Raw genomic sequence first — 15268 nt, 5'->3', positions numbered from 1 at the left:
CTTTAGCCCGACCAATGCTTCACGATTCTACCACATCTACACCCGATTTACCACAAACACAAAAATGGTACGTTCCATTTCTATGATGTCCCTTAAATTAGCAGCTCCTCTCTACAACCCTCAGCATCCGTACGGGTCAACCCCTCTGCATGGATTCATGTGACTAAGGCTTCATGCTTGGAGATGGTATCTACTGAAACCTCTTCTTGTCATCATGTGAACACCCTCATGGCAATAATGTCTGTTTGTGGAAGAACCTGCTCGTGGAATGATCAGATTTACCTGACCTCCTTAACCAGCTCTAAAAATGGGACTCAGTGCCTCCCTGCTTGACACTCAGTATTTAGCGGTGGTTGGATTGGGGGGGTTAAGCCGCCAAATGGTTCCCGAGCACGGCTGTGTCTGCAGCTCACCGCTCCCCCGGGGGATGGGTCAAATGCGGAAGATAATGGGACTTTAACTTCAACTTCCTCTTTAGAAATTCAGGATGCCGCTAATTCTTAATTTACTCAACTGATCCATGTTGGAGGACCTAAAGTCCTGTAAAAATTAACCTGAGCTCCATCTGGACTAATGTTGCTCGGGACTCTTTAAAATCAAGTTGGATCTGCTATATTTCTGTCTGGTTGATGAGGTCATCTCAAGGCTTCTGTAGCGTTCAGGTGTCTAAGTGCAGATCTTTTAAGAATGTTATTTCAGATTTCATAGCTGCTTGTTGCGTTTATTCATTGTCATGATCCTCCAATGTTAAACGATGTATTACAGGTCTAGATATACTTTCAGTTTCATCAGCTGCTTTCTAACTCTACTGCCACAAAAAATGAGTGTCCAAAACCAAATGAAACATTTTTCACCGGCTTCATATTGTAATGTTTCCAAGCTGCAGCTAAAATTGGAACGTGTCGGGCCGATGTGAACCAGGCTGCAGGGCTGGTTCGAAGACATTTCACATTAAACTAGCTTCACCTCTGAAAATCAGGTGCAACGCCGCTCACACCTCCTGATGGACCTAACCCTGCCCTCCTTCCCCTCTGCACGGTTGGGTTTAATGGCCGTGGCTGCAGCAGCTGCTAACATCATATCAGCACCTTTAATGAGGTGTTAGACTTTACAGCAGAATTCCTGCTGCACAGTCCAGGATTTAATTTTGCACTAAGTAGCCTGCATAAATCCAATGAACACCATTCATAATAGATTTTGTTCTAATAAAATATGGAACAAAATCAACTCTTTGCTTACTAAAAACTGAAATTTGTTTCAGAAAGTTTTGAAGTTTACCTAAACCTCCAGTGGCCCGACGATGAAGAAGTTGAAAGCGGTGTATTTATAGTTGGTTCTGAAGATAAATTGCAGTGACAGCAATACTTGTCTAGAGGGTCAGAGAATTTCTGATTTAGATAAATCACCGTCAGGATCATAGAGCTAAAGCCCTAGTCGCATATGGAGGTTGACCTGTACGGGTTGTTGAGTTGTCCGGGCCCAATGAGGGTTGTAGAGAAGGTCGGCTTCATCTCAAGAGGAGCATTGGTGTGTCTTGCAGTGGCACTCATACCACCTCAAGGGACGTCATGATAATGGAACGTACTGTTGTCGTGCATGTGTTAAATGGATTGTGAAGTGTTCCTAAGACTAATGTAATTGGCGCGCACTCATGCCGTACGGGAAGTGCTATCGTATAGAGCCTGGATGCCCACACATAATCTGGTTGTACGACACACTTGTGGCTCACCTACTTCACCCTTACTTATCTTTAGTGTTCACAACGACCTGTCGCATACCTATAGGAAAAATGTACATGAAGACTTTTGGTCTAGGGACTCACCGAGCGGTCTACGACCATGCCATTTCGCTCCGGCCTCTGCGTAGAGGTCTGCTAATTTTTGACGCACAGACAGTCTCCAACCGTAAGGGCAGCTGTGACTAAATTTAAGTTTACGAGTGTGCTGCGCAGACACCCTTGTGCTATCCAAGGCACGTTAAATTGGGAGTTGGGTCATCTAGACCCACTAGACAGTGCGCTGAACCTTTTTTCTTCAATGATTTGTGATCTTCACTGGTGTCCATGGATTACATGAAATCTTTCCACCTTTATCCACCTTTGTCATGGTAGGGAGAACATGTCAATGTAAGGGTGGGGTCATCTGGACCCCATAAGATAGCACAAGGGTTAGAGCACTTAGAGGCTCCCTTTTCATCTCCTCCACCTGTCTTTCAAGCCAATCTGGTAAAAAATGGTTGATGAAGAGAGAAGCAGTAAAATGTCCTGTGAATCGTTTGATAAACGGATTGTTTCGTAGGGTCTATCATGGCTGTGTGTTATGTTCCTTTTGTATGCTCTAGGTTTGTTAAGGAGTTTGACATTCAGATTTAGACGGTTTTAAACCAAATACAGGTCCAAACCTCTGAGATACATTTATTTTTCCACTATGATTATTTTCTAGAATAGATTACAAGTTAACTTTCAGTTGATATAGTCCAGCTGGAACTCTTCAATGTTCATCTCAGATTCCATTTGAAAGTAAAGTTGAGGCTCTGCATGTATAATGTGTTTCAGACAGACTGTACTTTGTGGCTCATTTTTATCATTCACTAGTGCAAAGTCACTCTATAGTCGCCAGCTCAGTCTATTATCATCCTTAAGTTTAACCCACACGCTTTCTCATGTTATAACAAACAAACTCAAATCGTTTGTTTTCGTAAGACAGAAAGTTCTAGGAAGTCTTTAAAAATTTGAGATATTCTGCGTGACCCCAGATTAATCTGGAGTTAACACAAACAAAACTTTGACACCTCCATCCACACGGATGCCATTAGATGAGGTGTCACATGCCCATATCATCACCCTTCCCCCTCCGTGCTGGTGTATGAGGAGTGTTGCCAAAATTAATGTGGATTTCTTGTTTTCTTAAATGTTTTCAACGAAATGTTTGATAAAACATTGTGCACATGGCAAATTTGTCCTGGTAAGACTTACATCTGCAGGCTGCATATAGAAAATACTGTATATAAGACAGACTTTATACGCTAAAACTTAAATGTTGTTGAAAACCTTTAGAATGTCTGCTTTAACACCAGCATTATTCTTAACCAGTGACTTCAACATTTGTATTTGCCTAACTTGATATGTAGTGGAGATCATATTGGGTCCAGAACGTTGTCCTTCTGTGACCTCCAGCAGGGAAAACCGACAACGTTGATGGCGGTTGATGATTCTAGCTTCTGCCTGGAGAGGAGGATGAGCTCTTCTCTGTGTTCCTCCTCCCTTGTCATCTGCTCTGACAGAACAAGAAGTACCCAGAGAAGAAGGAGGCTTCCCTCTGCGGCCGCTTATGACAGGCCTGACAAAATAAGCAGGATTTCATTACAGGATATGCAAACAATGATGAAGAGGACGGCGCCGGCATGTCATGTTAGACAATCAAGGAGGGGACCTCTGACACGCCGCCTCGGCTGTGTAATAAAGTGCCGCACAGGCGACAAATGACAGCGCACTTAATTTGCTGCGCAATGTTCCTATAATTAGGTGAATTTGGCGCAGGCAGGGGGGAGCGACAGCCAGATCAAGGTCTTGATGAATTAGGGTCCACTGTCAAGATCAAATCACATTAATCAAGGTGGCCGAGTCCGCGGACAGCCCCCCCCCACCACCTCCTTCTTCCGCAGCGGTGTGATAAATAGCCCTGCTTCTGCCAGGCGTGAAGTATGCATCACCATCAAATCTGTGAATTTAAATGGAACGCCTCCATTCGCACGCGCGTATCGACTTTCCTGGTTTTTTCTTTTGTGATGGAGAACTGGAGCCCAAGAGTGCGCGCTCAGATCTGCTCGGGCTCTTTGTTTTCATGAACATCGCCGTTCTCAAACTTTTCAGTACTTTCTAAACGAAAGAAACTATGACAAATTTCAAAAACTTTGTTCCAGAAATGTTCCGCTTTCTTTCATATATTTGAACTTTAGCTCAACAGCAAGGATTTCAAGATTTTCTCAACTTTTTTCAAACTTTCCGTGAAGTTTTACATATTCACTGTTTTCTACTTGTCAAACCCGCGTAATCCCTCTCAGAGTCAAAGGGTTGCTGGAGCCTATCCCAGCCACTGTTGGGTAAAGCCCACCGACACCAGGCACTCCATAGCGTGACTGAGCTAAAGCTAGCTTGCAGACATGGACCAAAGTCCTCATCAGAGGAGTCTGGAGTGATACAAATCTGATCGGATTGCTAAACTTCGACTGGCATTAAACATGACATCAGTAATGATGCATTCTGTGGATTAGCTGCTCAGATGATTCATCGTTAAAGCACAAGATCCATCACAATAAAACAGAATCAGCAGTTAGTTTTTAGGAGGTCTTTTTTTTAAATTTGCCTCAAGCCCTTAGTTTTCGATGGGTAGAGTAGAAGGAGGTACCTGGCCAGGCACTGTGAGTAAAGACCAGGGGTCTGCAACCCAGCAAAAATTGCAAAGTTTAACTTCATGTTTAGGAAAAATAAACTTTATTTATGTATTGGAGCTAATAAGCCATTCATGTATTTAACAAGTAGCTTATGGATATTTACATAGGCTACTTATGTAAAACAGTGTTTTATTTTTCTGCAAACAACTCCAACTACTTCTATTTTTGTCAGTAGTACATCCCCAAGTTTATTTCAAAATAAAATATGTTGTGTAAAAATGTTGTGATATTCTCCTGCTACAGAAGATTTACTTGAATTAAAATTGCAAGACGTCAAACATGATATTTTTTATCATGATGGATGGACAAAAGATTAAACCTTTTACCTTCATTTTTCTCAGTTATCCAACATCCAAAAATAACATCTAAATCTAAATCTAAAAATCTCATCGGAAATGACAAATTATTTAACGAATACAAATGAAACCAAACGCATTATTTATTCAAATTACAAGCATTTTTCTTTAAAGCCAAAGATCCACAATGGAGGGATAAAGCAGCTGCAAGTGGCTTCGGAGCCTCAAGTTGCTCACAAACAGTTGCACTATGAGGAGGCAATAAAGTTACGTCTGGGGTATTTGTCCAAGAACCCCAACTGTCAACTGTTCCGCTTTTGATCTCAAAGCTGCTTAGTTATAGAAGAGAATGAGAACGACTGTGATGAAAACATCCCTGTTTTCTTCTTTAGATTTCCAATGCAACGTACTGTGCGTTTTCACATCAGGCAGCCATGATGCCAATAAAAGTAACCCAACTTGGAAATTCGGATTGCATGGCACTTTCTCTTCCTCACTGTCTTTCTATCCTATAGTTCTTGTACAAATGATGAAATGGATCAGTAAAACTTGGGAGGGGGGGGGGGGGGGGGGGGGGGATGCCCCTTTATTTGTGAGTGCAGCTTGTCCCTTGGGCACAACTCCCCTCAAGGACGATACGGGCTGTCTGCACACAAAAAAATGGGTAAACCTGTACAGGACAAGCAGGAGACCCGCAAGAAATTTAAGATCGTAAGATTCAAGATCGGTGAGTCCGTAGAGACAAAATGTTCATGCACATTTTGTTCTATGGGCATGCTGCGAGCGACAGGTTGTAGCGAACAGTTATGCAACACGTGAGGCTAAATAATGGTGAAACGCAGACATGTCGCACAAATCTTTGAATTGCACTACATAAGGGGCTGACAATCAGAGGGTGGTCTGTGTTGACACCCTACAAGCACGTAGGTATCACCTGGACACCCTGTGTGTGCAGCATTCGGTCAGTTAGGAGTTTGTATAGTTTGTACAGTATAGTCACTTGCACGGGTGCATGTGACTATAAGGCCTTATACAAAAAGTTTTGACATGAGCGGTTTTTCTACTATAAAATTCTCTCTCTTGCATCTCCCACAGGACCAGTTGATTCCGAAATTCATATTAAGAAGTAGATAAATAGTCAATAAACTTTATTTTGGAAAAGCGCTTAGACAGCATCATCCTAGAGCTACAGCAAAAAGCTTAAAAAAGGAACCCAAAAAAAAGAAGCACTAAGAGAAATGTAAACAGCAGAGGAGGTCCGTGTCAGACAAGATTCACTTCATAAAGTCTGCTGGTAAAAACAGTGGGGTCAAAACGGCGCACTGAGCAAGCAGGAGATTTTCTCAGAAACTGGACTGATTTGGATTACAGAGAGGAGCTTCTTCTCTTCTCTTCTGGATCCCTGTAGCCAAACTTCAGACTCTTCAGAACATCAAAGTGTTTCATCCCCAGACGACTGGAGCCAAAAGAGCAAAGCTTGCCCACATAATCAACTGTATCGGAAACAAGGGCTGCAGAGGAGGAATTTAGAGCCTGCATTGCTTATTCACTTTGGACGCCAGCGTGTTGGCATCTGCTTTTGATACCGAAGCTGGCGAGCGCTCAGCTCTCATCAGCGTCTGCTAACACGAGTCGGGAGTCGCAGCAGGGGCAGAACGGGAAACTTTTGTCAGCAGAGTTCAGCGTTGATAGCGGTGCTTACCTGTGCATTGCGTGCAGCGCGTGGGGCTCGTAGTGGTAGCGGCCCTCGTGGTGCCGCATGTCGATGGGGATTGGCGTGTGGAAAGTGGGGAAGAGGTGGTGGGGGGCTGCAGGGACAAGACAAGAAGAAAGAGGAGACTTCAAAAAAAAGGAGACATCTCAAAGGCAAAAGAGCTACAACAAAAAAAAAAAGAAAAAAAAGAAAAGGTTTCAGAGCTGGCTGGGCCGTTTCCTGTAAAACATTGGCACTATCACACCAGAGAAGTAGAATAAATAAGTAATCAAAGTCGTCCCAAGAAATCTTACAACTTCAACATAAAAGATAGCCAACTCGACCTGCAGCTACAGCTTTGAACTGACAGGGTGATGGACTGTGAAAGAGAGCTGCAGCCCGGCCCGAACCTGGCCTTGCAGCGCCGCAAAAAGCTCTCTGCTGCTCCTTTACCAGAGACAGCGGAGTCTCCACCGACTGTTAGTGCACACGGGAGCTCGACTGTGTTTGTTTTCACTGACGCAGAAAAGTGGATGAGTGATTTTCGTCTCCCTGCACTCAGAGATGAGACTGTTCTGACTTCTGATCAAGAGCGGGATCTGGACTTTTCCATTTTCACTTTAACACAAAGCAGGCTGCTTTTAACGTTTGAGTTTAGACTCAACGTTTTGGCTACTCTGGACCTCAGGGTCCACCTCGACAACATCGCAAGCCTCTGACTGTACTTTTCACCCCTGTTCAGTGAATGCTTCAGCCCAAAAACCGTACACTGGTTGGCAAAGTTTACACCTCTTAACCACAAAAACCCACTTTTCAGAACCTCTGGATCCAAAGAAGGGACAGTTCTCAACAGGAAGTATCTTCCATGACGACTGTTATAGCTTAGCATCCTCTGCACGTCTGTCTGGCTTCAAAATGATTGCCGGGAAAAGGTGCGTCTCTGCTTCTAATTTAGCCGCTTTGTTTTATCGTGGATCCACTTAATGGCCCCCTTTAAATATTTTATTGGAGTCCTCTTTTGCTTTCAGGATCTTTTTAGGGATCTGGGAAGTTTACCAAAAAAACTTCAGAAGTAATTAGCTCTCGACATTACAGGAGATGTTCTTCCCTTTGTTTCGCCGACACATAAATGCAGCCTTTAAAGCTCTTTATGGAGTTGTGGTTCTTGTTAACATTTTTCCCAGGTTCCTCATCTGAAAACGCTCCGCGAGGGCGTTCCTACGGTTCCCCTCAGCATGTACTCCCTCGGTGCAGTTTTAATTGTAACCTGGTGTGTCTCGTCTCTGAGCTGCCTAATCATGGAAGACAAAGAGGAAGACGAGGAGGAGACCCAGCTGATCTCTGGACTGCATTAAAATTCCTCCAGTCTTTCTCACATGCTGCCGGCTTGTGGGAATGCCAGGGTGACCTGGGATTCCGGAGGGGACAGGCCGGGGCCACGGACCATTATCCGCTCCAACACCAAGCGTCGGCTTGGACAGCGGGGCCCCGTGAGTCTCCACGGGCCAGAGACCTGAGTGAGTCAGCATTCCAGGTCCATTCCTCTCACTCTGCACCTTGACAGCGACGACCGGCCGGCTCGTTCCCTCTGCTGGGAAAGCGGCAAGATTCCCGCTTTATGTTGAGCCGCTGACGTCCACGGCTGTCACAGCTGTGACAGAGGTCATGATTCATGTGAGGACGGTGGGATTGCGGGGAGGCTTCTGTTCCAGGCCGCAATCCTTTAAAGGGTTTACTACAACAATTCATGGAAATCTTTTTCTGTTTGCCTTGTTGGGACTTTTATTTATGCAGCTTATTTAGGCATTTATTAAAGATGAAACGTTAATAAACTTTATGTTTATGCTAATACGTTATTTTGTTCAATCATTTCTGAAAATGTCAAACAAGTTTATATTATTCTCACAAACAAAATCAGTGTTTTGATTAAAATGGAAACACTTTTGTTTTTTTGCTAACGCTTTACCACCGGAGCTTCAGCGCCAGTGTTAATGTTTTTTGAATTACCATAGCTCTTCAACCGTTTACGCAATTTTTTTTACAATTACAATGGATTCTGAAGCATAGGAAAGCAGTTCTGTGCTGATGTACATCATCTTACAGTAGTGAACCCTTAGTCTTAGTCTTACAGCACCCATACGTGGGGTCCACCCGTACATGTCTGGGCCCGTGGAGGGTCGTAGAGTGGAGCAGCTGGATTTTAAGGGGAGCGCAGGTGTGTTTTGCAGCTTGTACAGCCATCTCTAGGGATGTCATGAAAAAGGAACGTACCATCGTCATGCGTGTGCTAAATGTACTGTGAAGTATTTTTAAGGCTAATGTATGTTGAGCGCACTCATGACACACAGGTGATGCTGTCGAACGGCGCCCTTATGCCACACTCTACCTGTCAGTCAGGTGGGATTACTGGCTCCTTGCTAACCACGTGCAAAGCCACGCCCCTTTAGCCTATGGTGTTCACACTGAACAAGCAGGGCGGGAATTCTTCTTCTTCTTTTTCTACTGAACTGTTTACTAGCACATGTCCGCCGCCTACATTTGGAAGAGGCCTGGTGTAAAATGTCCAAATCTTGGGACTTTTGCCTAGCACAAGAGTTAACCCTTGTGCTATCTTAGGTGACCCCACCCTTACGTTGACGTGTCCTCCCTACCATGACAAAGGTGGATAAAGGTGAAAAGATTTCATGTAATCCGTAGACACCAGTGAAGATCACAAATCATTGAAGAAAAAAGGTTCAGAGCACTGTCTAGTGGGTCTAGATCAGTGTTTTTCAACCAGTGTGCCGCGGCACACTAGTGTGCCGTGGGAGATGGTCAAGTGTGCCGTGGGAAATTACCCTCATTAACTGATCTAAAAACATTTCCCATCTCCAGGATTTCAGCTCTTTGTTCATCCAAACAGGCCCTGATAAAACACTGAGGAATTAGGACTATAAAAGATCCTAAAATACTTTTTCTTTGCATTTATTTTATTTTATTCAAGACATTTTGATAAGAATTACGGTACCGGGATTCAGCTGCAGCTTCGGCTGTATTTTGGAAAAGTCCCGCCCCTTTAACTGTCTCCACCAATCATTCTTGGGGGGGCTTAATCACATGTCATCAGACTGACCAATCAGAAGTGGTTAAAGTCTTTACTTCCTTGTCCCAATTTATCTCGTAAAGTCACTTAGTTCTAACAAAAATACCAGCTAAAGCTCGTCTTTAGCGGTGTAACTTTCCACAGAATCCGGTGTCAGACCGTGGACCAAGGAAACAAAACAATGAAGCTCCGAAAGGGTGATCTTTTGCCGTTTTATGCACTACATCTCCCATGATGCATTGGGTTGTGAGAGTGGCAGCGCACAAGGAGATCTGTTGTTAAACGTCTTGAAACCAACGAACACACAACAAACTGTTTTTAAATCTTCTAACTTAACTTTTATTGCATCTTTTTAAAAAAAAAAGCTGCAGTTTCCAGCTTTTTCTGACACAATTATCTCAAAAATGCATCTGAGATTGTGGAGGGGCTGTAGATCAATACAGACTATGAGTTTCTCCTTTTTCTTTTTTTTTTTTGGATGCTGGTGTGCCGCAGGATTTTTTTTAAGGTTAAAGTGTGCCGTGGCTCAGAAAAGGTTGAAAAACACTGATCTAGATGACCCAACTCCCAATGGTAAAGTGCCTAGGATAGCACAAGGGTTACGGCTTTTACTTTCATACATAAATTCCGATACATGAATTACTTGGTGTCATAGAATTCTGGCTGGGTAAAAACTGCAATTATCGATTTCTCCTCCATGATACATTTTTAAAGGATTGGCACATCCAATTTTTGAAAAAAAAAACAAAACGCCATCCATACATCACTACCTAGTCAGGGTCCCCAATGGGTTAAAGTTCGACCTGGTTTAACTTTCAGCGCATGTTCAATGGACGCACGTTTTGTACTTAAGCCCAAAAACGGTCGCAGCGTAGACGAGAGTTTTCAACACTGAAGCCTGAAACACCAATTACATAGACTTTTTTTTTAAACTGGTTGGTTGGACACACGTTTCCCTCAACAAAAAATTCCTACGACACGCTTGAGTCTCACCTACTTTGCAATTTACTTACCTTTACGTGTTAGCCACAACCTGTCGCTTGCATTAGAGAGAAGAACGGGCACAAACATTTTTGCTCCACAGGTTGACTGAGCGGTCTACGACATGTCATCCAGGTTTGCCTAAATTGTTACAGACATTACTAGCCGTTAGGGCTGCACGATATGAGGAAAACACGTGATATTAGAGATTAATATTGCAATAACAATATAATTTGCAATATATAAACAAATAGTAAAATAACCAAAATTACCATTCCAATTTCAATGCAACAGTTTAAAAATTATACTTCAAATGACCCTCGTCAACATAGGTGACAAACATCGAACATTAAAGGGCTCCATCAGATTGGTCAACAACGTAAAGTCGTCCATCCGATTGGTCAAATGCATAAAAGTATTTATCTGATTGATTTTAATACTTCAAGCTGCCATAAGATTGTTTTAACACATTTAAGGTTTACGATTTATTGCGATTCTCGCCGTCTGGACCGTCTGGCGTTTGGACCAAACGCGATATGTATATTGCAGAGCTCTATATTGCGATAACGATAAATTTGCGGCATATTGTGCAGGCCTACTAGCCGTAATGGCAGCTGTGAATAAAAATCTAAGTGTTTACTAAATTAACTTAAACCAACTAATTCTGACTCACAGAAAAGCAGCTTCGCGGTGTTGCAAATCAGCGGAAAGCTGCTTGTTTAAGCTTCAGAATGACATAAATTGGAGATGTGGTCAAAGAGTTACAGTAGTCTAAAGATTGTGTTTTATTTTGTGCTGCCGGCTACTTCTGTGTGGTTAAAGTGGTTGTATTATATGCGCCACCATCTGGCAAAGCTCGGCTACAGTAGCTAGGATTTGGATCAGATTCCTGGAAGTCTGTTGTGTAGCTTGTTCACTGGTTTGTTTGTTTTGCATTTTCCTTCATGCGGACGTTTGTTATACATTATAAATTTACCAGGAAGATCATGACGGAAAGATTTCAATTTATTTCAATGTGAGAGGTTTCTGTGCAGAAATATCGTTCTATTTTCTCAAATCCCCATCTTTCTACGTCCACCTTCACCCTGAATAACTACCCACCTGCCTCCTCTCCCTCCCCTCTCTGATCCCCCCCCCCCCCCTTCCCTTCTGCGCAGTAATATGGCTCAGCGGCTGTAATTACCTTTGAATCCCCTCCACACAGAGCCAGCACACAGACCTGAGGAGGTGAGGACTAAAGGCCTCCATTGAAGGAGCAGCTCGAGTTAATGCGGCATTCATAACACTGGGGGTGAATTATGGGAGAAGGGGGGTGGAAGAGACAAAGAGCAGCTCGCGTTAGTGAATCTGGGTCACTGACACCACATGTGGATACAAGTGGAGGTGCGCAGATCCAGAAGGAGGAAGGAAACATCCGGGAAGATGGAGGCGGTGCAGCCGCTGAGTTTAATCTGAACCGCAGGACTTGCAGCAGAAGTTTTGTGTCACGGCTTAAGTTTCCCTCCTCCCAGCTTGACGAAGACATCCAGTCGGTCATCCGAGCCCGGGATCTCTCAGCGGGGCCAGGGCCGGTCCCGCTGACCGGGCCGGCTTCCATCACCAAGACAGCTCCATTGTTCTGCCCGTGCGGGAAGAACAAAAGGCGAGCGCTCCTGAGAGTTCTGGAGGCGCATTTAACCGAATCAGGGGGCAGCGGCCCCATCCCCCGACACATGTAAGGCCTTCCCCGCACAGCCGCCGAGACTTTGGCCATCCATTAGTCTTTGCTTGATGGCATTAGTTTGAGAGGAGCAGTAAAGCGGTGCAGTTCTTCACAACTGCAGCGCAAACATTGTTTTATGTTCCTTAACCGCAGGAAACGAGACCTGCAGCTTCAAATGCCTTTTTACAGCAGCTCCAGAATTTCAAAGGAAGAGAGAAGCGCTGCAGACGCTCACACTTCCTTTTTACATTTTAAGTAGAAACCCACAAACTTTTAAAACCAATTTTCGTCTTTTAATTGTAATTATGCAGTTTTTCTACTAAAATAGAATAAAACCTGTGTTGTTTTAAGATACATTTTCTGCAGAGTTGCAGGAGCTCATTAGAAATTCGCTTCTGGGTTGTGGGTGGGAACTGTTGGCGGGGAAGTTAGTCTAGCTAATTTCCCAGCATGCCATTGTTACATTCTCTCCCACTAGCGAATAGCGCCTCACAAGCCCAAGCTAGGGATAGCGTAGAAAAAAATAAATAAAAATAACTGCAAGCAATATCAGAGCAATCCAGCTGTAGATTTTAGATGAGGAAATGAAAACGTACATGGATCAAATTGTCTGCAAGTGAAGGATTTAGAATTAAGGCGAAAAAGCGAGACTTTATCTTGCCCACGGCAGTAACTGTGTCGTGAGCCCGAGCTTTTACAAACATCCGGTTTTCGTTTGCTCCTTATCCAACGCGACTTGAATAAAAGAAATATATAGGTAGTAGTTTTAGTCGTACATTATTGTATATGTCTGCCATTATGAAAAAAAAATTCAAGAGCATGTTAACCCTTGTACTATCTTGTGGGGTCAAAATGACCCTGGCCTTACATTGACGTGTTCTCCCTACCATGACAAAGGTGGATAAAGGTCGAGAGGATTTTTATGTAATCCATGGACACCAGTGAAGATCACAAATCATTGAAGAAAAAAGGTTCAGCGCACTGTCTAGTGGGTCTAGATGACCCAATTCCCAATGTTAAAGTGCCTTGGATAGCACAAGGGTTACAAACACCAAAAGCACATATTTTCTCTGGAGTGGGTCTTTTAAACGTTCGACACAATTAATCTTCTTGTGGCTGTTTTCACCTGTTTAGGTAAAATGATTGCTAACTTGCTAACTGACAAGCTGATACGCTCCAGTGTTGACATTCTTTTGGCTAACTCTTCAACCTTTTAATGCAATCAACGTAATTACGGTTTGTCAGAGAGTGTTTGTTATTTAGATGTCACCGTCGACATCGCAGATGATAAAGGGTTAACTAAAAATTATAGCACAAATAAAGATCTTTATCTGCAAGTTGTCAGAAGTTAGAAGAAAATTTTGTTCCTAAAGGTCTTTTAATTATAATTTTTACAAAACCAAAAGAAATCTGTGTTGTTTTCTAGGACATAGTTTCTGCAAAGCGGCAGCAATTGACCTCTGAGTTTGTGGGCAGGACTGTTGGCATGGAGTAAGTCTGCCACCACTCCCCGTGATCAATCTGTTTACAGTCTCTCTCAATAGATTGCAACCCCATCCTAACCTTAGTGGTGTGACAAAAATCCAGAGCAATATTGAAGCTATCCAGACGTAAAGTTTTAAGTTGGGCGATTGTCATCAAGGTGGGTCTTTGAGCGTTCCTGGTTTTACAACTTTAGCTAACATCTTTGACTCTTAATTGGTGTGATTGAAGTGTGTTTTGGTGAAACTGTAAGTAAATTACAGTAGAAAAGAGTCCCAGTAAAACCTCATAATAGCAACAAAACCCTCAGTTTTCCCCAAAGGTCAAATTAGATTCTGCAGTGTCACTATTTCAGATTCAGCATTTTTCACAGAGAAACTATAAAAACTTGAATATTTAGTTGGATTTGTTCAGGGTTTATGGTTTTGTGTTTGCTGAGAGAACTCTCCTTGAGTCCACCTGCTCCCATGGGGCCTTGGTGTGAACGTATGCAGGATCCCGGTGCTTCATCTTCTCACTTTCAGAGACAAAAAGTCGGGTTTTAAACCTGCAGACCCACCGTCGCGGCGGCCCACTGCAGCCATGAGGTAGAGCTGCCCGTCAGCGTGGACAGCTGCCTTCAGGCTGCGCGTTAACAACCTCCATGCATCAGTGGCTGGAGGTGAGTGGGCCTCCTCCGCTCACCTTCTTACATCGTTAGCATGCTGTTTGTGTAATTTCGCTCCGTTAAAACTGCTCGGCTTCAAAGACTGATTGCAGCTGGAGTAATCACCTCCTCCAATGCATGCCTGATTTATCACCTGCTCTCTTAATAGCACTGCTTAACACACAGGTTTGTCCAGATTAAGTAATTACCTCAAAGCTAAAGTTTATTATCTCGGCGGACTGGTCGGTGATAAAGGCCCGCTGTCGAGTGAGGCACCAGAAAGGCCCGGAGCTGCTGAACGAGGGCCGTAATTAAAACGCAATGAATTAAAGAGCGGCTTCTGTGTCAGCTGCTTCACAGCTAACATCCATATTACCCCGCAGACACCCCTGCCAGGAGGGCGCCTGGGATTACGGCGCGCCACGCCGCTGCGGCAGCTCGACGGGAATTTATTTAAACTGCAGATGACGGAAAAGGCCTCGTTCTGCAAACCCAGGAGGGAGGAGGAGAGGGAGGATCAGCCGTGACGCCTTAATGAGGTGTCCGTCTGAGTCCCCCCCCCCCCTCTCTGATCGGCGCCAAGGAGGCCCGGACCCCCAGCAGGATTTTCTGCAGATGGATGGAGGGCTGTCCTGTCACATCAGCACTCGGCGGCCTCCCGGGTCGTCTGCTGCTTGTTGGTCGCGAGTTACCAAAGCAGAACCACTGCCATTTTTTGACCAGGTGCCCCCCCCCCCCAGGGTGGGCCAACAGCCACTTATCCTTACAAATCCTAAAAAAAAAGTTAGATATGTTAGCATCAGCATCCCAGCTCCTCAAAGCCCCTTTAAGGTCAAACGTGTGCTTTTTTGCACCACATTGTGATATTGTGTGGATCAATGAAAGCTCACAATTATTACATTCAACGTTTGGAGTCACTGCCGAGGAAAAAATG

At 44.0% G+C, this 15268-nt stretch overlaps 1 protein-coding gene across 1 annotated transcript in view; it reads right to left on the bottom strand.

Moving 5' to 3' along the window:
• Positions 1–15268, bottom strand: part of gli2a (GLI family zinc finger 2a) — a 73428-nt gene that overhangs the window by 25912 nt on the left and 32248 nt on the right. Inside the window, exon 3 of the mRNA XM_023964285.2 lies at positions 6451–6556. Coding sequence (XP_023820053.1) covers positions 6451–6556 — 106 coding nt within the window. The remainder of the gene's footprint in view (positions 1–6450; positions 6557–15268) is intronic.

This window comes from Oryzias latipes, chromosome 2, assembly GCF_053564925.1.
Source record: "Oryzias latipes strain Hd-rR chromosome 2, Olatipes_Hd-rR_3.1".
Classification (NCBI taxonomy): domain Eukaryota; kingdom Metazoa; phylum Chordata; class Actinopteri; order Beloniformes; family Adrianichthyidae; genus Oryzias; species Oryzias latipes.
Note: the sequence above shows the minus strand (reverse complement) of the source record. Positions and strands in the feature narration are given on the sequence as shown.